Raw genomic sequence first — 21381 nt, 5'->3', positions numbered from 1 at the left:
TTATATAAAGCTGTGTGAGATGAGGTTTGTTCTTTCAGTGTTTTCTTCTAGAGGTGAGGAGAAATGTTATAGAGGCATTTCCGCCCCCACCCCCCTTTTGGGTTCTTTGCAAAAGGTCAGTATGGGGTTGGATTAAAAAAAATGATTCCACATGGTGACTGACTTTTTAAAAATGCTTATAAAGTTCAAGAACGTTTTTAGTGACTAAAGATCTATTTGGAAATTCTGCATCTGTTTTGTTTAAAATCCAACAGGGATCAGAACAGACAGGCCAAACATGTTAGAAAGAAAACAAGTGCTTGTCCTCTTCTGAACAAATCAGTGTGGAATGCTGTTTTCAGCTGCACAGATATGAAAGTGTTCCAATAGTGCATCCCAACAGAAATGTAAATGCCTACTTTTAAAAATAACGGGCCAGATTGTACATCAAAAGTCACTCTCCAGTGGAGTGTCCCCCGATTTACCATGATATAACTGAGAGGAGAATCAGGCTCAGACACTTTGTATGTTGTTTTTTGTTTTTTCCACTTCTTATACTTATATGAAAACTAAGGTTTTGATCCAGGCTTCTTGAGTCAATAGCAAACCTCCTATTAACTTCCATGGGAGCAAGACTGGGTCTGCTATGTATATCTAAAACAAACCCCTAATTTTCTAGTCTGAACCAACTGAAGGCTAAAAACTCCAGAATGAAAATACATTCTTAATGTGAAACCCGCTGAGCTGACATATTGCAGCGTATTTGGTCCTTTCTTTAGCAGGGCCGTCACAAAAGGCCAAATTCTGCTCCCGTTTGCATGCATGCGGCTGCCATTTATTTCAGAGACACTTTCCCCATTACAGCATTTGCTTTTGGCAGGAATGCTTCAGCTATCAGTCCATAGGGTAGAAATTGCAAGTGTGGGGCCAAGGTGTTCTCGGGGTTTTTGAATTTGCTCCCACCAGAAAATCATCAAGAGCCAAGCTAGACCTCTCTTACAGTGTGATGCAAGATGAGATCCCCTAACAATAGATACTGGAATCCTTCAGCAGATAGTTCCATGGCTGGTAATCCCTTTGTTCTGGACTTTTCAGGTAAATTGGTCTAGGTGCTGTAGGTTCACTCAGGATATACACTCTCTAATTTGGGTGCTATGTAATTTTTGATCTACTGTAAATTATGGAAAAGGCATGCAAGTACTATGGTGATGGATGCCTTATAAATGTCTGTAATCATTATCATGGTTTGGGTTTCAGCTTTAATTTTGAATGTCCTAGTTTTAATTGGTTCTGGGCCTGGTTTACTGATACATTATGGCTGCTTTGCACCATTTCAGTGACACAAAGCAGCCATAAATCCAGTTTAAGCAGCCAGTTAGGCCAGGTTTACATCTTCTTTGCATCAACAGAGCAATGCACAGTAACCAGAGTGTAGTGGTGAATCGAACCCTTTATATTTAGTTTCTTTTAAACCCAGCTTTATTTACTGGAATCAGTACATAAATTGATTCCATCACCAGCATAGCAATAAGATGGACACCTGAAGGCAAGTGAAAACGAGGCTGGCCGAAAATAACATGGTGAAGAGCTGTGGAAGCCGAGCTGAAAAACCTGGGGCACAGCTGGGAAACCATTGAAAGAGTTGCCAGAAACAGACAGGAGTGGAGGAGCTTCGTCACTGCCCTAAACACCAGAGGCGTAATAGGAACATGATGATGATGATGATTATGTACTAGACATATACCTTTATGTGTAAATAATTAAGCACAGTTTGTAATGACCATTGTATTTGTTCATGTTGTAAAGTGTGGTTTGGTTCTGTGCACACGCTTGTTAAGAATACTGATTATATTGTTTTCTCTATTTCAGGTAGTAATGGTAGGCCCAATCTTACAACAAAAACAAATATAAATGGGAAAATACTACCTGGTAATAATGGAAAACAAGGTGGACAAAGAATAATCAATGGTCCTCAAGGAACAAAGTGGGTATGGTGACCTTCTTTGCAAATTCAAGATGCTTTGACTTATTTTTTTAAAAAAAGGAACCGTGCTCTTCACCAAAAAGAATATAAAATGAGATCAGACTGAGGGTCCCTTCTGGCCTTAAAATCAATGACTCTATGAAAAAAAATAATTTATTTATTGTTGTGTGATTTAAATAGCTGATTTAGGGCTTAAGGGGTTGGATTTTCAAAAGTGCCTATGTAATTTAGCAGCATAAACCCCACTGACTTCAATTAAGTGCTTTTCAGTTATGTCAAACTTAGCTCTTCTTTACATGGGGAAATTGACCAGCACAGCGATTCTGAAATAACTCTTCCATAATAGCTATTCCATTATAGCTGCCTATATGGACACTCTTATTCCAGAATAAGAGTATCCACACAGGCAGTTACTCCAGAATAGCTGCTATAGTGCTTTAAACTCAAACCCTATCTTATTGTGGAATAGCATCCCTATGCAGACAAGCCCTTAGCACCAGATTTTTAAAGGTGTTTAGGCACATAAAGATAGACATCTTGTAGGTTTTGAAGAAGCACTTAGGTGTCTAATTTCCATTGATTTCAATGGGAGTTAAGTGCCTAGGCATTTTTGAAAATTCCACTAGGTGTCTCTTTCAATGTAAGAACATAAGCGCTGCCATACTGGGTCAGACCATGGTCCATCTTGCTCAGTATTCTGTCTCCGACAGTGGCCTGAACTAGAGCTTCAGGGGGAGCGTACAGTACAGAGCAATTATCGAGTGATCCATCCCTGTCTTCCATTCCCAGCTTCTGGTAGTAGGAGGTTTAGGATCGCCCCAAGCATGGGGTTGCATTCCAGACCATCTTGGCCAATAGCCATTGATGAACCTATCCTCCATTAACTTATCCAGTTCTTTATTTGAACCCAGTTATAGTTTTGGTCTTCACACCATCCCATGAAAATAAGCCCCATCGGTTAGTTATGCATTGTACAAAAAAGTACTTATTTGTATTAAGCATGCTGCCTATTAATTTCATCAGGTGGCCCCTGGTTTTTGTACCGTGTGAAAAGGTAAATAACACTTCTCTAGTCACTTCTTCCACACCATTCATGATTTTATAACCTCTATTATATTCCCCTTCCCTCCCCACCCCCCAGTCATCTCTTTCCCAAGCTGAATAGCCCTAATCCTTTAGTCTTGCCTCATATGGAAGCCATTCCATAGCCTTGATCATCTTTGTTGCCCTTCTCTAAACCATTTCCAGTTCCTCTATATCCTTTTTGAGATGGGGGCAACCAGAACTGGACACAGTATTGAAGGGGTGGACATTATAATATTTTCTGTCTTGCTTTCGATCCCTTTCCTCATAGTTCCCAACATACTGTTAGTCATCTTTAGGTGCCTAAATGCCTTCCAAAATCTGCCTTTCAGGGCAAATCCCACCTACCATGTTGATAACCAGCCTGTGTATGGAAGGAATTTTTATTTCTGGCCCACGCTGATTCGTGCCTCACTCCTCAAATAGTCCCACTGAAATCAATGGGGATACTCACAACCTGCAACCTGAATAATAGCAGAGAATAAATAAATGTCATATGGCATTTTAGCGTTCTTAGAGTGTATTAGATGAACATATTCAAATGCCTGTTGTGGAAGACATTTTCAAGATAGTGTGAAAAACATGCACACGGGCATTTAAAAAATTTAAACTATTTTGATCTGACACTTAGCACCCGTCTTCCATAATGTCTGGCTTGTCACATCTAAACCTTTTGGTTTCCTTTTGTAAACATATGAAATCATTTTTGGAAACAATTAAAATTAAAGGGTGAGTAAAATTTTCAAAAGTGCCTACAGCCCGGGTTTTTAAGGTCTTTAGGGCATTGCTGCACTCAGCGTTTCAATGCCTAACTGATTTAGAAGCCTAGCACTTGTTTTCAAAGGTGATTTAGGCACTTAGGAGCCTAACTACCATTGATTGTCAATGGGATTTTGGCTTCAAAGGGCCTAAAGTCCCTTTGAAAATGAGATTTAGGCTCCTAAATTATTTAGGCATTACAATGCTAAGCTAAGCAACACCTAAATACCTTTATAAACTTGGGCCTAAGTCACTTACAAGCCTAAATACCATTTTCAAAAATGCTTAGGTAATTTTGGAGTATTATGGACTTCGGCTCCTAACGAGGTGATTTTCAAAGGCACAGTTAATAGTTAGAGACTTAACTGCCATTTGTTCCTTTGAAAATCTCTCCCTAAGTGATTCAGGCACTTCTGAAAATTTAACTCCAAACGTCTCTCTTCCCCTGCTGTTACTAATATGGTATAATTTAATTTCACATTCTTTCACGTCAGGTGAGTTTCAGTATTTCTATCGCTGCTTTTTAGATCGTAGATCTCGACCGAGGGCTAGTGTTAAATGCTGAAGGAAGATACCTCCAAGATTCCCAAGGAAACCCCCTTCGAGTGAAACTAGGAGGAGATGGACGCACTATTGTTGGTAAGGACAGACTTTCTTCCTAAAGAAAAAACAGTTTTCATATCCATGGTGCAAAATTCTAGCAAATTTGGCAGAAGTGGCATATTGATTTTATTTAGGGCTGGATTGTAGCCCAGCTTAATATGGCAGCACAAGGCAATAAGGGGAATATCCTCTTCACTGCATGAGTGTGAAGGGGTACGTCCTGCGTGGCCATGGTATTGCACCCAGTGGTGTCTTCCTCCCCCAAGTAGGTGGTCAGGGAGAGTTTGACTCTCAACCTGATCAGAGCTGAGCCAGTATGAGAGGAAGTAACCTGAGCCAAAAAAAGGGCTGCATTAAGTTACTTCCTACACGGAGCAAGCAAGGAAGATGATAATTCCTAGTCCAGGCTCTTCCAGGAGCAACTCCGCTACACACCATCCCTTCCTTATACAGGGCATTGAACATAGGTCCAATGTGGCCCTTAATATTTATATTATAATCATTCCCAGGGACTTTGACCAGGATTAGGGCCCAGTTTTAACAGATGCTGGACAAACACAAAGGTAGGTGCAGTCCTTGCCCTGAAGAGCTTACAATTATACCCTCGTCAATCTGTAAATAGGGATGGGTATGAAATATACTGTACAAATAGTGTTAACCTGCTCCTCTATTCAGCCGGAGAGCAGCCTCCTGCACAGCTGTTCCTGCTGGGAACAGGGATAATTTGCATGGGTGGTTTTGTATAGGAACAATTGCTCGCTGGGGGCTGTCACTCACGACTATACAGCAAACAAGGCTGCTTTCCCTGTGGCCACATCCCCCTTTATCTCTTTGTAATTGCACCTGTAAATGTGCAACAGAATGGGGATCTGTGACATCCTGGAGGAGGCAAAATTGGATACAAAATGAGTGGAACCTGCATCTCTGCTCCTGGGCCTGAGGCAGAGAATCAGAGAGCCACGACTCGCTACTTGACAACCCATCTAGGGTGACTAGACAGCAAGCGTGAAAAATCGGGGCGGGGTGGGGGGTAATAGGAGCCTATATAAGAAAAAGCCCCAAATATCGGGACATCCAGTCACCTTAAACCCATCCCTTCTGCTTCCCTGATTGGTTGCCACCCACGGCAGCAGAGGATTTAGCCCTCTGGCTTCACATTGCCAGACAAAATTTGGCCCATGAAATGCATCAGCTTATGATCTAGCCACAAAACTAACTCCGAGATGGAAATTTGAAATGACTTCTGACTTTTTCCGTGAAGTGGATATTTTAAAGTGGTAGGTCATTTGCTAAAGGGACTCTTAGTCTTCCTGTGGCTGAGATTTACTGGGGGAAGAAAAATCCCAGCTTTCTGCCAGTAATAATGTGTGGATTCTTAAAAATACATCAATCATGACAGCATCCCCTTTGAACAGAGTTGAGAATAAAACAAAGAAATGTAGATGTTTGCAATATTGGATAAGACCCAAAGGCACATCTAGTCCAGTATCCTGTCTTTGACAACAATCAGCACCAGACACTTCAGAGGTAGATGTGGGATAATCTGCTCCACCCCCAATTAGCTCTCATCCTGATCTCTAATAGTTGGAGATCAGTTTAAACCCTGAAACACAAGGTTTAATATATTTAATTTTTAATTTTTGTTCCCATTAACTATGACAACTCTGGATGTTCTTGTTATACATACAAATGTCCAATCCTTTTTTGCATCTTATTAAGATTTTTGGCCTCAACAACTTCATGTAGCAATGAGTTCCACAGTTCAGACCCCTCAAATATACTCCTCTGTGGCTGTAGTGGTTCTTTTTAAAACCAAAAACCTGTTCACTGGGATGTCCACTATTTTAAGGGTGTTTCCTTATAAGGCTTCAACTTGTCATTTTTGTGGTACTTTTTAAAAATATTGTTTTAACTTTTGCTCAGAACTAGAAGCTTCGTAAAAATGTGTGTCCCTTCAGTTTTTGTAGTTCTCTTCAGTAGAGCTGGACAAACTATTTGTAGTGAACAGTTTATCCAAGGAGTTTAGCCCTTATTTTTGTTTGGGAATTATCCATGAATAGATTTTGATTTTAGCTAATGTAGTTATTATTCCTAATTGTTTGATGAAGACTTTTTGCAAATATATTCTATCCCATGGGTTGCTTTGTCTATGTCTTTGGCTCTTGGTTGTTTACTATTTGATATTCGTGATGAGTGATTGGTCCTTTAAGTCACATTGTATTATGACAGATGTGAGGACTTTCTACATGAAGGGTGAGCCTTCCAGTATATGAATACGAATACTGGGGTTCACATGGAGTGAAGTTCATAAGGAGGCCTTAAGTAATGCAAGGCCTTGTGCTGACCTCTCTGTACAGGGGTGGCTATCATCCTTGGTGAACAACTTTCCCAAAATGTTCAGGTGACCAGAAAGTCCATTGCTCAAATGTTCATGGAGCAGCAAAATCTAATAATAATACCTAACCCTTATCTTGCACTTTTCACTAGTAAATCTCTAACATATGGCTATATATCTTCAAACTAAGCAAGCTACTTGGAATCTGCATGAATCACTTTGAATACTATTCTGCAGTATTCTCCTTCCTCTACTCTCCAGTTTGTTCACATGGCTGATTTTCACACTTGAGAAGGATTCCATGGTATGGCTTGTCGTTAGAAATGGGGAGGAAGAAAATCTTAGCAGTAGGATCCCATCTTGGATTTGGATTTGCTTTTGGATTATAGTTTGAAATGAGAGAGGCTGGATCCAAATCTGTGTGTCAGCAGGTATTCTCCCCTTTTACTCACAGATCCTCCATGCTGTATGTCATTTCTGTTAATACGGCATCTGAGCAGGTGGTATTGCTGGAAATGGCAATCAGAACAGATAGAGGGACATGGCATTTCCTTAGGGAAATCAGGAGGGTGAGTAGAAAAAAACATGCCCTCCTCATGAGGTGACATGTACCTCATGTATGGAAGTACCCAGATCTTTGAAGGGGGTATCCACAGCAACCGTACCAACACGTATTTACAGAAAGACAAGGCATACTTCTTACATGGAGTCCAGTTCTTTGAGACGCTGAATGCTTTTGGATCCTCAATGACCATGAAGTACTTAGAAGTTGAGGGCATCTGGCTCCACTAGGAAGCATTTAACATCTCACGGAATCAGGCCCATATGCACTTAGGCCCAGATTCTTAAAGGTATTTAGGACCTAACTCCCATTGAAATCAACCTTTGAGGATCTGGCCCTTAGAAACTAATCCTGCATTCCTATGCAGTCCAAATGTGCATGAAGTCAGTTTCAGTTGCGTCTGTGTGGACTGTGTGAATGAGCTAGTACAATGTATGCTATATGTGGATATCTTTCAGAGTAGCAGCCGTGTTAGTCTGTATCCGCAAAAAGAACAGGAGTACTTGTGGCACCTTAGAGACTAACAAATGGATATCTTGCTGTTTATGTACATAGATATAAATAACTATTTTCCTTCAATTTATCCACAGCATAGTTTGTGGATTTCTCTTAAAACTAATAGGAAATAATAAAAAATAACTGGGGGAATATATGTGAAATCACTGGTGATTACGTATGAATCCATCTAAATAAGTCTTAGTACACGCTGATGAAACACAGTTACAGAGAACGTCTGCTGTGTCCATCACTTAAGACAGGCCTTTTCTCTCTCATTGCAGCATCCTAACAGAGTATCCCTTTTTTAACCTTGCATCTGGTGTGTAACGTTAGGGATCAGAGTATGAATCCTTTTACAATTGTCCATGTATGTTTTCACTTACCTATGTGAGATGAAAAGTAGGTGTAATCTTTGCATGTGAGTGAAATGGATATATGAAACCCTTTCTGTGTGCTGTTACGTGCTGCTGAATCACAGTCACGGAAAGGGCTGTATCCAGTGGTGAGCTGGAGCCGGTTCGCACCGGTTCGCAAGAACCGGTTGTTAAATTTAAAAGCCGGCGTAGAACCGGTTGCTAAAGGGGCGGGCGGGTGCAAACTCCAGTCCGTGGCCACATCCGGCCCGCGGGACCGTCCTGCCCGGCCCGCCTGAGCTCCCAGCTGGGGAGGCTCCCCGGCCCCTCTCCTGCTCCCCTCCCCCCCTCGCAGAGCCCCAGCGCGCTGCGCTGCCGGCGCCAGCACTCTGGGCAGCTCTGCAGCTCCTGCCGCTTTGAGCGGCATGGTTAGAGGGTGTGGCTGCGAGCTCCACGGCCGCACGGCATCCTTACATAGCAGCATAGTAAGGGGGCCGGGCCGGGGCTGGGAGGAGGGGTTGGATAAGGGGCAGGGAGCGGTTGGCGGGGGCAGAGGTTCTGGGGTGGTGGTCAGGGGACAGGGAATGGGGGAGCTTGGGTAGGCACGGGAGTTCCGGGGGTCTGTTGGGGTGGTGGTGGATGTGGTCAGGGCAGTCAAGGGACAGGGTGTGGGGCGAGTTGGGTAGGGGTCCTGGGGGGCAGTTAGGGTGGGGGGGCTCGGGGGCGGGGGTCAGGGGGGGGGGGGAGAGACAGGTGCGTGGAGCTTGTACTCACCGTGCGGTTCCCTACTGGGTCTTCGGCGGCACTTCGGCGGCGGGAGGTCTTCACTCGCTCCGGGTGAAGGACCTGCTGCCGAAAACCCAGAGCGAGTGAAGACCCTCCCCACCTGCCGCCGCTGAAGTGCCGCCGAGGACCCGGTAGAAAACTGGTTCTTAGGATTTTGAGAGCTCATCACTGGCTGTATCCTCAGCATTCGAGCCAGCAGGGTTTACTTATTTTAAGTCAGGATTTACTATACCTCTCTTCACTAGTTCTGATACACTCTTGGGAATCTAGCTCTTCAGAGAACAGCTAATAAAAACAGATGATACTGGTTTGTATGAGGTCCTCCTGAATCATTTCTCTATTTCCTTAGGTATGGGACTTTTGGGTTCCTAAATGGAAATCTGCTGATGCTAAATACCATGATTTAAAAACACAGAGAATCTGCAATTAGATATTTTTGTTTTGTTGTTCTCTTGTAGATGCTGGTGGTGCTCCAGTAGTGAGTCCTGAAGGATTACCCTTGTTTGGACATGGGCGATTTAGTAAGCCTCTAGCAAGTGCACAAGATAAACCAGTAGTAAGTCTTGGAGGGAAACCACTGATTGGTCTTGAAATGATTAAAAAGACAACAGCTTCTTCAACAACTACGACCACAATTCCCACAACAACCACAACTGCAACTACAACCACAACTACCATCACAACCACCACTCCTGAACCAACAACTACTGAGCTTCCAACAGAGAAACCACTACCTACATGTCCCCCAGGCACTGATGCTCAGTATGATGAGGAGGGCAAGTTGGTAATAGGGCTTGATGGCCTGCCTGAATGCAATGCAGAAGGTAACAATAATATAAGCACAAATAGTAGGTATGATGTTTCCTGGGGTAGCCAAGATTGTGAGACATGGGTCATCTCCCCAACTCCTCCAGCCATGGGCAACACAAGCACTTCCTTCAAGGCATCACAGACACCGCTGTCTCTCTACAGCTTAGTAACAAGCACACTCCAACTCTTGAGCCCTCCAAGAGTCTCCCTGGAGTGTCCAGCCCCTGTTCTGCTGGACACTCATCGTGTTCACAGATTTGCTGCTTCCAAAGCTTACCAGTTGAGGGCACCTTACCAGTTCCACCCCAGATCATCAGTCAGCTTAACACACAGCACTGAGATGTTTATAGTGAAATCAAATATATATTTATTTGGCATAGGACAGAGATTTAAGTTGTAGCAAGCAGAATTACTGGAAACAAATGTTTGCATGTTATGATTTTATTTTATATGTATTTTATAGCCTAGCTGTAATTAACAAGATACTCTCCTGCTTTGTAGAGTATTGCTCACCCAAAATCCGTGCAGTGTTTTACAGCCAGGCTTAGCTTTGACCCTCCTTTCATGAGAGTCACATGCTGTTAGATTGCTTCCTATGCAAAGGATTTTGTGTTTCCTTGCACCCCAAGATATGCCAGAACAATTCTTTATTTGTTGTTCATAAACATAATGCCCCCTGCCCCTGCTGTTTGTTTCATCTTGTAAATTTCCTCTCTTGTAGATTTTGCCATCTATTATTTAGCCCCTGGCTAAGTATGCAAATAGGCCTACATTGTGAAGCATACAATACACAGAACACATATGACCGGACAGGGAGATAGGTGTCTGCCATCTCTTGCCTGAAAGGAACATTTCTGAGATATGTCACCTCCTGGTGACCTGCCTTAACACCAAGACCTTAAGAACATAATTTTTGGTATAGACACATAACTCCTTAAATATTGTCCATACATACATTTTCCAATGACTGTGATGACCAGTGGGCTACTGGCTCTTGGTAGAGATATCACACGCCATCCTTTGATGAACTGTGATGGATAAATGTGACCCAGGGGATCCCTGTAAAACCCTATGTAACCTTTGTGCCCTCTGCCAATTGGCATCCTTGTTACTCCCTGTCCCTGAGTCACAGTATGTGTGGCTGTACAGCACAGTTACAAAAATATAAAACAAAAACTTTGTTTTTAAAAGTGATCTTCCGAGCTTGCCAATGACAGCTGATTGTGGAAGAGAAAACTTGAGGTGTTTGCCATCTGACAAATGCAAGAGGAATGTTTCAGTATTTCGCTGCGATCTGAAACAGCACATACTCGTAAAGGATCTCCAAGGCTTGTCACATCACAAATCATTATTGAGACTCTCATAAAAATGAATACTTGTTATTAGCTAGCTACTGGGGCCTGATCCCATTGACTTCCTTGGGCTTTGACTCTCAGCCTTGATTTAGTTCCATGTAGCTGCCCACTTTCCAAATGGCTATGTGGCACTGTATAAGTTAAAGTAACTAAACGGTCACTCTTCTGGCCAACATCTTAGGTCTTTGGCTTCTGAACAAACAGCTGCATCTTTAAAGGCTGAAAGAGTAGTGCTCTGAGCTTTAAAGTACTGTCCTCACCAGAAAAGGGATTGCAGGGCTGTAATTTTATTTTCTCTCAGTCATTTCCATATCACATGTGCTCAGTTTACAAGCTAATGGCCAACCCTGCAAGCTCAGGCCCCAATTCAGTAAAGTACCTAAGCTCATGACTAGCCTTAGGCATGTGAGAACTTTGATATTCAATAGAACTCCTTATGTGCTAAAAGTTAGGCACATGTGAAATTTCTCTGCTGAATTGGTTGGGGCCTCAATTTGGGATACGAAAGTCGATCTGGGTTCTTTCTGCTCCTAGCCTCATCATAAGCAGCTATTAACTAATATTCTGTGTTTATGGCCTGCTTCATCTTCCACTCAAGTAAATGACAAAAAATGCCATTGACCTCAGTAGAAGTAGCACTGAGTCCTTAGAACTTAGCTGACAATTTTGTTGCTGGTGCATGGAGCAGAATATAAACCATCTGGCTTTTCCGTAGCTGTATTGCCTCTGCATTGTCCTGCCAGTAGGAATAAAAACTTGTTTTTCTCACTAAAGTGGGCAGATGTGCTTGAAAGCCACAATGGGGGCAGAACTATTGAGCAAATAGGTGGCCTTTTTATATCGTCACTGTTCCTACTATAATCTTTAACACTTTAATCCAGATGAACCTATTATCTAGGTTTCCCTCGACTATTTGCCCAATGACATGCACTATCACTTGAGTTGCAACTGTTCTGTAGATGACCCCTCTTCAGTTGATTATACATAATTTGCATAAATTCCCTCTTTAACATGATTAGCTAGTCTAACTCTTCCATCACATCTCCCAGTGCTATGGTAGAAGGATGCAGATATTCGTGATGAACACTGCACTATGCCAACAGATATTGGGATTGCTTACCGTTCCCACACTACACATTAATTTTGTATATCTATCAGTTACCTTCATCTGTCCATGAGAAGCAAGTGCTCTATGGAGTCTAGACTATAAAATCTGCAGGCCAGATTCCCACATGGTGCAAATCAGTGTAACTCTATTGACTTCTGTCACTATCTCACATTGCTTTAACAATTGCAGGCTGCTGGGTCCATCTGTAAATAACAGAGATGGATCTTAGCTGCAGAGTGCAAATCCAGACCCAAACTTTTTCTAGCTCTGAGTGGAGTTTGGAGCTTGGCCCATCTCTGATAATTATGCCTAGCTCTTATATAGTGCTTTACAGCCATAGATTTCAAAGTGCTTTACAAAGGAGATCAGTATAAATATCACCATTTTACAGATGGGGAAACCAAGGCACAGAGAGCTGACATGATTTCCTCAAGATCACCCAGCAGGTCAGTGGCAGAACCAGAAATAGAACCCAGGTCTTCTGGGTCCCAGTCTAGAGCTCTGTCCACTAGTCAACACTGCCTCTCATAGCTGTTAGTTCTTGCTCACTCTCTTTTGTCATTTTTTTGAATATGAGTGGATTGTAAACAGAGATCGAAACCATCTCACTCGTTATAGCTCTGTTGCCTCTGCAGTGTTCTAACCATAGTAAAATTTTGTTTTTGTCAGTAAAGTAGGAAGATATAACTGGAAGACACACAAGGAGCAGATATAGATTGTCAAGCAAGAAAAATAGCATGTCACTCCTAGGAGCTGGGGAAAGATTGGCCTGGCTCTAAGTGAATAAAATAAAGGGCCATACAGAACTTCCTTTCCCCACATTAAATATAAAGCAATGACTTTGATTGTCATTGTATCTCTGTTGCAGCAATACAAACTAATGACACTGCCAAATTTAGATCTGAAGTAAGCAAGAACAAATTCACTGAAGTCAATTTTGTTGAGCTTGCGTATGCCGGGTCTAAATTCAACCCACTCATCATTTGAAAGCAGCATCAGAAAACAGCTCCTTATATTTAAAAACTGGGCCTGGATGCACCTACCGAATTGTCCTACACCCCCCCATTTATAGACGTCTGTAACTGGATTTAGAAACACACAATGTAAATGGTATCTGGGGAGCCGCACTATCAGTTTAGAAAGCACAGAAGAGATGGAAAGAAGAGACATGGGCAGCTGATGATGAGCTGAGAGATGGACACAAACGTCTTCTACAAAAACTGCCATGGGCAGAAGATTGGAGATTCCTCAATCAGCTGTACTGGGTGAGTAATCTGTCTGAGAGATTTTATTGCCTTGTATAGGCAGAATTGTTATTATTTATAGTCTTAGTATTCATTATTTAGAAGGTAATCTTGTGTAACTATTTTTGACTATGTATACATCAGTATGCATATATAGAGAGAGACACAGAGCCAAAGAAATATTAAATATAATCTTTGTTAGACAGTAACACAAGTAGGACTTTGCTGTAGGTGCCCTTAAGTCTTGCCACTGACTGCATTTATTTTTATTTACTGCACCTATGTGATTTGCAGTGTTCCTTATATTTAGAATGGGGAATTATTGCAGCTATCACTGTCCCACTTGTTCAGGCTTTAGCATGAGAGAGCTTTGAATTTCAATTGGATTTAGGCACCTAACTCCCTTAGACTGCTTTGAAAATCCCAGCCTTAACTATTAAATGTGTCTTTAAGAGTACCACATGGGTGTGGTTTGGATGGATACCCATGGGAAAAACTGCAGACATATGCACCTTTGACTGCCTCGCTTGCTCTCTGCCTAGCAGTCCATCTCCCTGCCACCCGTTCTAACATCCCAAACTGTTAGCAGCTTCTAAAAATCACTGGCTGTTTATTTTAAATCAAGACTGAACAAAAAGAATTCTCCTTCTTTCTCCTTATTACACTGCCTGAGACCCAGGATGGACAGTGTTCAGTCTGGGACCAGTGACAGATTTGAGGTTTGATATCTCACAATTCATAAGGGTCAGAAACAGGGACCTTTATAACATTGGCAATGTGAGATTTGCAGCTTTCCAGCAGAGAGACTTAGGCTATGTCTACACTGCACAGTTAACCCAGGCTCTTACCTGTGTTTTAGCCTTAACCCGTCTACCATCCATGCAGAAAAGTCTCTGACCTGGGTTTGGAGGTGATTTAAGCCCAGGCTGTCTGGGTATAGGTAAGAGTCCAAGATCTGTTTTAACTCAGACTGGAACCCACCTACTTTGCAGTGAAGAGGCAGGCAAAATCTCTCAAGTGCTGATAGTCTTCCAGTGCCCTTCCCACAATTCCCCCTTTCCTCCAGGGCAGATCAATTCTGCACAATTTACTAGGAAAGAATCCAGAGGACAGTAACAGGTAGGGCTTTGATGAGAGGATGCTCATACCTGGGCTAGGCTATCCAAGTGCCAGTCATCTAGATGAACGGTGCAGTGCAGACATAGCCTAAGAGGCTTGCCCAAGGTCACACAGAAAGTCTGTGGCAGAGCAAAGAAATGAACGTGCATCTCCCAAGCACCAGGCTAGCACCCTGCCCACTGGGACATCCTTCCTCTCTGTCATAAGAGGAAACATTTAAAATCGTGACATTATAATATATGGAAAAGCTATTTGGGATCATTTGAGAGGTTTCTAAACTCTTATTAGTTAGGACTTGTCTGAGGTCTGTGCAATTTGACTCTTGATAATGGAAACATAAGTGGAAGTTTACGATATAGTGTATAATACCAGTAAAACATACAGAAACTCTCTCAGGCCCCAACCCTGTAAACAGATGCATTAGTGCAGACCTCTGTGCCTGTAACGAATCCTGTTGATGGGGCCTAAAACATGTGTGACATACTAAGTACATGACCATCATGTGGTAATTGTTATTGGCACTCATTTGGGATCAGGGCTGCCCAGAGGATTCAGGGGGCCCGGGGCAAAGCAATTTCGGGGGCCCCTTCCATAAAAAAAAGTTGTAATACTATAGAATACTATATTCTTGTAGGGGCCCCTGCGGGGCCCGCGGCCTGGGGCAAATTGCCCCTCCCCCCCGGCAGGCCTGTTTGGGATGACCAGCATAACTCTTTTGTGGCTTTATCACTGGTGAGTAGTGCAGCCAGACCAAATTCATGCTGAGAAAACCACTATACTTCACCCGTAGCATCAAGAATTCCCTCCCTATCTTTCTTTTCTGTTAGCTATTTTTAGAAAAGAATTTTTGCGTGGCCATTTGTTCCCAGTGGGAGCTCGAGGGCTGGATTAAAACGGCTGGCAGGCCGAATGCAGCCCGCCAGGCCGTAGTTTGCCCACACTTGCTTCATGCTGTCATCAAAATGCTTTGTTTGCCAGTATTGGTAACTATTTTTGACTGTAATTATTTTTTTACAGCTGTTCTTTACAAGGGACTGAGGCGGAGACAGATATTATCTCTATTGTTTTTAGTATTATTACTGCTTATTCAGGCCAACTCCCTTTTTGGCACTTTTTTCATTATTTTTTAGTTCTCTTTTTGTGATCCAGTTTACTTTTGTTAAGATTTTTCCTGGGCTTAAATCACTTTCATTATGGCAGCAGGTGGTTTTGGTAGAGACCCAGTTTAAGAAAAATCAAGTGAGAGCCATTGACACTCTTCTTGGTGTGTTTTTCCCCCCTATAGTTCTGAGTTTAATATAGAAATCCTTTATATCTTCCCTGTTACCTTTGTCTCTTTTCCTTATTCTCCACCTCTGGCAATTCAAGATGAGTCTAATTTCTTAGGCAGCCTGGGAGTTTTATAGTGTCTAGCTATGTTTATATAGTCCCCAGTACCAGAGCAGCTGAGCATCTTACAGTCTTTTAATATGCTTATCCTCATATCAACCATGTGAGGTAGGAATTATCCCTGTTGTAAAGATGAGGAACTGAGGCACAGAGAAGCTAAGGAACTTGCCCAAGGTCACACAAGAAGTCTGTGTCACAGTAGTGACTTAAGTCTTCCAAGTGCTAGGTTAGTGCTCTAACCACTGGCCTGTTCTTCCTCTCTGGTATGAATCTCCGATATAGGGACCTCTTTAAAGATAACAGGGCAGCTTTTTTTGATCCATTTTGACCATATCTTGAAGACACATAACAATATCTCCATGAAAATAGCTGAGGGCCAAATTCTAATTCCCTTTATATTAGGCAGTATCTTATTCCACAAGCAGACACATTGACTTCAGTGGGACTGTTCATGGAGTAAGGCTGCCTTGAATCTCACCAAGGCTTTCAAAATCTGGCCCTAAAAATATGTTACAGGATTATTTTTAATAAAGGCATTGGCTGATTTTTTTCTGAAGTTTAAAGAACCTTTTAAATATTAATATTTCTTTCCTTTCCAGTGTCCAGTTTGCCAGAAGCTCTGGCCCACGTTTCATTCTTTGCAAAAGAGGCATTATATCATCCATAGATCAACCCAAATCTACAGAGAGCCTTATTGCATGTTGCAGAAAAAACAGCTGTTCCTCTTTAAAAGTACAGCATGTCAAGAACGTCTCTGCCAATGCATCAGATTGGAAGTGTGAAAGGACAGGACACTTCCTGGATCCTGCAACATACACATGACATAGGTTGAGAAATATTAATCCCCACTTCAGAGTTATGAGGATTTCTATGGGGAATAAATGTTTGCTTCTCTCTCCATAACATTTCTGTAACCTCAGCTTGGCTGCCTAGTCCAACGTTTGACACATGCAATAAAACAGCCTGCCCTGTCTGGGTGAACATCCTTGAGACGAAAGCTCCTCCAAGGTGCCTATTTAACTGCTACGTTACGTTTGAAGGAGGATAACCAGTTCCTATATAGGGCTACCAACATGCCCCAAACTTTAGCTGCTGCTCTGTCCTGAATGTTTCCAAAGGGAGTTTTTGCACTGTCTATCTCCTCTGTCTGGGTCTTTAGTAGAACAATTATTCTTCCAGAGCCTGATATTTTGTCACCATCAGTACTTGGCTTCCCAACAGACTTGCACTGTATGTGCCAAAAATGCTACCACATGTTATACTAATTCTTTGGCAAAGTCTGTTAATATTTGGCAGAATACTTGCTCGTCCCAGCACAATTTATTGTCAACATTTCACTAGATTCAGCAACATTTAACAGAAAAGAGTTTGGCAGCCCAAGCATAAATTTCCCAGACGACTCAACCCTGGATGTGCCCAAACTCAGGGAAAAGGTAGTCGTTTTTTGTGTGTGTTGGCTGACTGGTGGTGAATGTGGAAAAATTCTAGTGAAGACAAGGAAGTTTGTAGTTCTCACGTGGTAGCAAGTCGAAGTAAACCCTACTGGGGAGCCGAGGGAGCTACAGCCGATGTAGGAGGAGCTAACTAAGGAACTACAGTCAACATAAACATGAAAACACACAAAACAGAAAGTTGTAGGAGGATTTTTTGTTTTGCAACAACTCCGCCATTTCTGTGCCACAGCTCTGCTGAGGAAATACAGCCCTGTAAACTGGAGAACTTGGCGAAACACAAAAGAAAATACAATTTCTCTATATAATCAGACTATTGTCTTGACAAGAGGTAATTAAGCTGGGAAGAATTAAGGAGTGAAATCTGCCCATTAACATTTTCAAAGCTTCTTGTATATCTGATACTCAATAATTTATCTGGCAGTATTCAAAAAGGAGTGTATACATTATAACTAGTGATCAATACCAGCTGCCTATGTTGGGAAGATTCACTGGCTTCATCAAAAGATGCACTGGGTCATATTCTAGCTTGGCAGATGTCCAGTGGACATTCACTGTTTTGTATGATCGCCTGTCGGTCAGCTGCACAAGTTTACCATGAGAAAATGTCAGACTTTTGCTCTGTTAAAGTCTGACAAGAATTAGCCAATTTCCTGTATTTTCAAAATTTGTTCTGGCGCTAAAATTACTGCTGTATTATACAAGCTAGTGTTTGAGGGGTTTTTTGTTTGAATGTAATAGCAAGAAATAAAAAATAAAGGTTTATATGTTTGTTGTTCTCTAATAAAAAATAAATGAGATGCTGATATGATTCAGATTTTATTTTTAATTCTTTAATACTGGACATTGAAATTGTTCAAAACACATCTTAATACCTTTAATATAACTAACATTTCCTATCTTATTAAGAGCTACAGTGGGAAGGTTACCTGTCTTTAGAAAGTATCCTGTACAGAACAATGTTAAAGTATGAAATGTGTCAAGTAGTTGAATACAGTAATATAATTTATACTGGTGTGTGCAGCTAGATTACATGAAGGATAGAGTGTGCTCATGTGTATGTACAAGTATGTATGTGCCTCTGTGCATGTGTTTTGTGTACATATATACACAATATCTTTAATATAGCTGCCTATAGTTTTATATATATATATATATATATATATATATATATATATATATATATATATATAGATAGATAGATATATATATAGATATATATATATAGATATATATATATAGATATAAAACCAGCCTTGCATAATTCTACTTGGAATGAGGTCTTTTGGTTTTGGGTTTCTTTGGAAAGGCAAATAATTTTCTTTTTTCATTGTCACCAAGCATCATGGTAAAGTATGGTCAAAGAGATTTTGTGCCTGAGCTGTTAAAATGTTATGGAAAACGTAGCTGAGATCAGTAACCATATATGGTAATCACTGGGGCCATTATAATTGGTGGCCCTGCCTATTAGAATCCAGATAGCTTAGGATTGGGTCCTACAACCCATAGAGCAGAAGTGAGAGAAAAAGACTTCAAAAGGTTGATGCAGGCCTCCCAGAATTCAGATACGTATCTAAACCTTCTGAGGTCTTCCTCCTGCTCTTATTCATGTACTGTCCTACATCCCAACTGCATCTTCCTCCTGAAGCCCAGCTCTTCATTTATGATGGCCTCTCACGTGGCCCTATCTTTAATGGAATCCATCAGGATGCTCCTATTTCTTAAGTACTGTTGTGGATGGCTAGTCTAGGTCTTGTATGCTCTGTGGCTTGCCTGAGCCACAGGCACTGCAAAATGCATTTCTCTGACTGCAAGGAAAGCCCCAAACTCACAAGATAGCAATTGATCCAGGAGAGAATCCATGACCCACAGAGGTGCTGAAGTGACTTATAGGGGAGGAAGGAAGTCTATTACACACAGGGGTAAACATCCCAATTGTCTTGCATCTAAAATATTTTGAGCAGAAGTTCCTTGTCGTTCTTATTTTATCTGAGCTGCTTTACCCATTCTTGCTTATAAATGTCATGGGTTCTTGCCATGAAACCACAGAAAGGGTCAAATCCTGATCTGGCTGTTACAGGAATGCTAAGCAAAGCATGCTTTGCTCCAAGAATCCTGTGGGCCCCCCAGGGCAGAATTCCTGGAGGATGCACTACTGGGTATTTTGTACAGCAGCTCTGCAAGAAGCAGCTTCCTGGCTACCTTGTGCTGCCACCCATTCATCTACTCTAGATATTCATAGTGCACCTATTATCATGGGATCTGGCCAGGGATCAAGGGCCAGGAACCATTGCTGCTGTTGTCTCATTATTATACAGATTAAATAGCTTTCAGCTTTTATTTTAAAATGTGTTCAGAGAGTAATTGCAAGAGGCAAATATCATATAATCATTGTGCTATCTTTTCTTCCTCCTTCAATAGATACATTCTCAGGGCTGGATATGGATGTGACAGCAACTCCAGAGGCATATGTGATCTATGACGAAGGTACTGATTGATTAGCCAAGTCCTTTGCAAGTGCTGTGTGGTCTTTCTCCCCCCCCCCCCCCCCTCCCTCCCCATCCCCCTGTACCGCACAAATCTGTATCATGTTGGGTGGGAACTTAGGCAGGCTATCTCCAGGATCATGAGCTGGAGCCATGCCCCTTGGCTTCAAAGCAGCCCTGTGTTGGCTGTGAAGAACAGAGGCTTCCAAGGGGATTTAAAGTGGAAGTAACTCTCACCAGAGCAGTGCAAAGGAAACTTAGGCCCAGTATTCTCAAATCATTGAAGTATTTTCAGCAAATACGACAATGGGTGTGTCTGCACGGCAGTGAAAGGTGTGATTGCAGCACATGCAGACATATGCAAGCTAACTTTTATCTAGCTAGCTCAAATAACAATAGGAGTGGAGCTGCAGCAGAATGCCTAGTAGCACAGGCTGGGAACATGGGTAGCCTCTGCTGCCTTGGCTTCACTGTTGTTATTCGAGCTGCAGTCACACCTCTGATTGCAATGTAGACATACGGAATGTTTGAACAAAGGTGATCTCCAAAATAGAGTGTCACAAGTGGTCCGGTTGAGAACTGATTGTCTGTTACCCCATTAATGTGCTTGGATGGATTATATCAGTGGTTCTCAAATTTTTGTGCTGGTGATCCCTTTCACACAGCAAGCCTCTGAGTATGACCCCCCTTATAAATTAAAAACACTTTTTTATATTTAACACTATTATAAATGCTGGAGGCAAAGCGGGGTTTGGGGTGGAGGTGACAGCTCGCGACCCCCCCCAAGTAATAACCTCGTGACCCCCTGAGGGGTCCCGACCCCCAGTTTGAGAACCCCTGAATTACATTAATGTACATCAGTGGGGGATCAGGAGTAGTGGATCTCCATGCCATCCTGCCCCTTTGCCCCTGCCCTACCCCACACCCAACTTCCCCTTACATCAGTGATGGAGCTGGCTTAGTGGGTAGCAATGCTGCCTCCTCCAGCATCCTACCAATGGAGATTCCCCTTTGACTTTGTGCCACATAATATTGCATGTAAGCAGCATGATGTCAATTTAACAGACTGAAGAAAGTGGCCCAGAAAGAGCTTGAATTGCTGTTATTTTAGAATCTGCCTGCTTATGACTCAACTCATGACCAAAAAAGGCATTTTTCAAAGTGACACTTACAAGGGCAGGATTGAAGCAGTGTCCTTTAGCTTTTCTGTTACAGAATCCAGCCCCAACCAAAAATCAGCAAAGTTGCTGAATTAATCTAAAAGAGAAAATAAAGCTGCCCTGCATGCACTAGGAAGTTGCAGTACTGCTCTCTACAGCATTGCAAATATGTCCTGCATTCGTCCTTTTTATACCTATTCCTATTTAGAATATAAGTGTGCACACAGTGAATGAGATCAAATACACCTTGAAAGATTAATCTGCAGAACCCACAAGGAATTCAGACTAAGATGCATAAAAAGAGAAAAAAATGAGGC

The 21381-nt window shown here is 42.1% G+C and overlaps 1 protein-coding gene across 1 annotated transcript in view; it reads left to right on the top strand.

Annotated features, from left to right (window-relative positions):
- The window catches only part of FNDC1 (fibronectin type III domain containing 1), a 135447-nt gene that overhangs the window by 71072 nt on the left and 42994 nt on the right, over positions 1 to 21381 (top strand). Inside the window, exons 9-12 of the mRNA XM_024203564.3 lie at positions 1849 to 1967; positions 4333 to 4444; positions 9401 to 9766; positions 19840 to 19905. Coding sequence (XP_024059332.2) covers positions 1849 to 1967; positions 4333 to 4444; positions 9401 to 9766; positions 19840 to 19905 — 663 coding nt within the window. The remainder of the gene's footprint in view (positions 1 to 1848; positions 1968 to 4332; positions 4445 to 9400; positions 9767 to 19839; positions 19906 to 21381) is intronic.

Source organism: Terrapene carolina, unplaced genomic scaffold (assembly GCF_002925995.2).
Source record: "Terrapene carolina triunguis isolate 2854851 unplaced genomic scaffold, T_m_triunguis-2.0 Scaffold85, whole genome shotgun sequence".
In the NCBI taxonomy this organism is placed as follows: Eukaryota; Metazoa; Chordata; order Testudines; family Emydidae; genus Terrapene; species Terrapene triunguis.
Note: the sequence above shows the minus strand (reverse complement) of the source record. Positions and strands in the feature narration are given on the sequence as shown.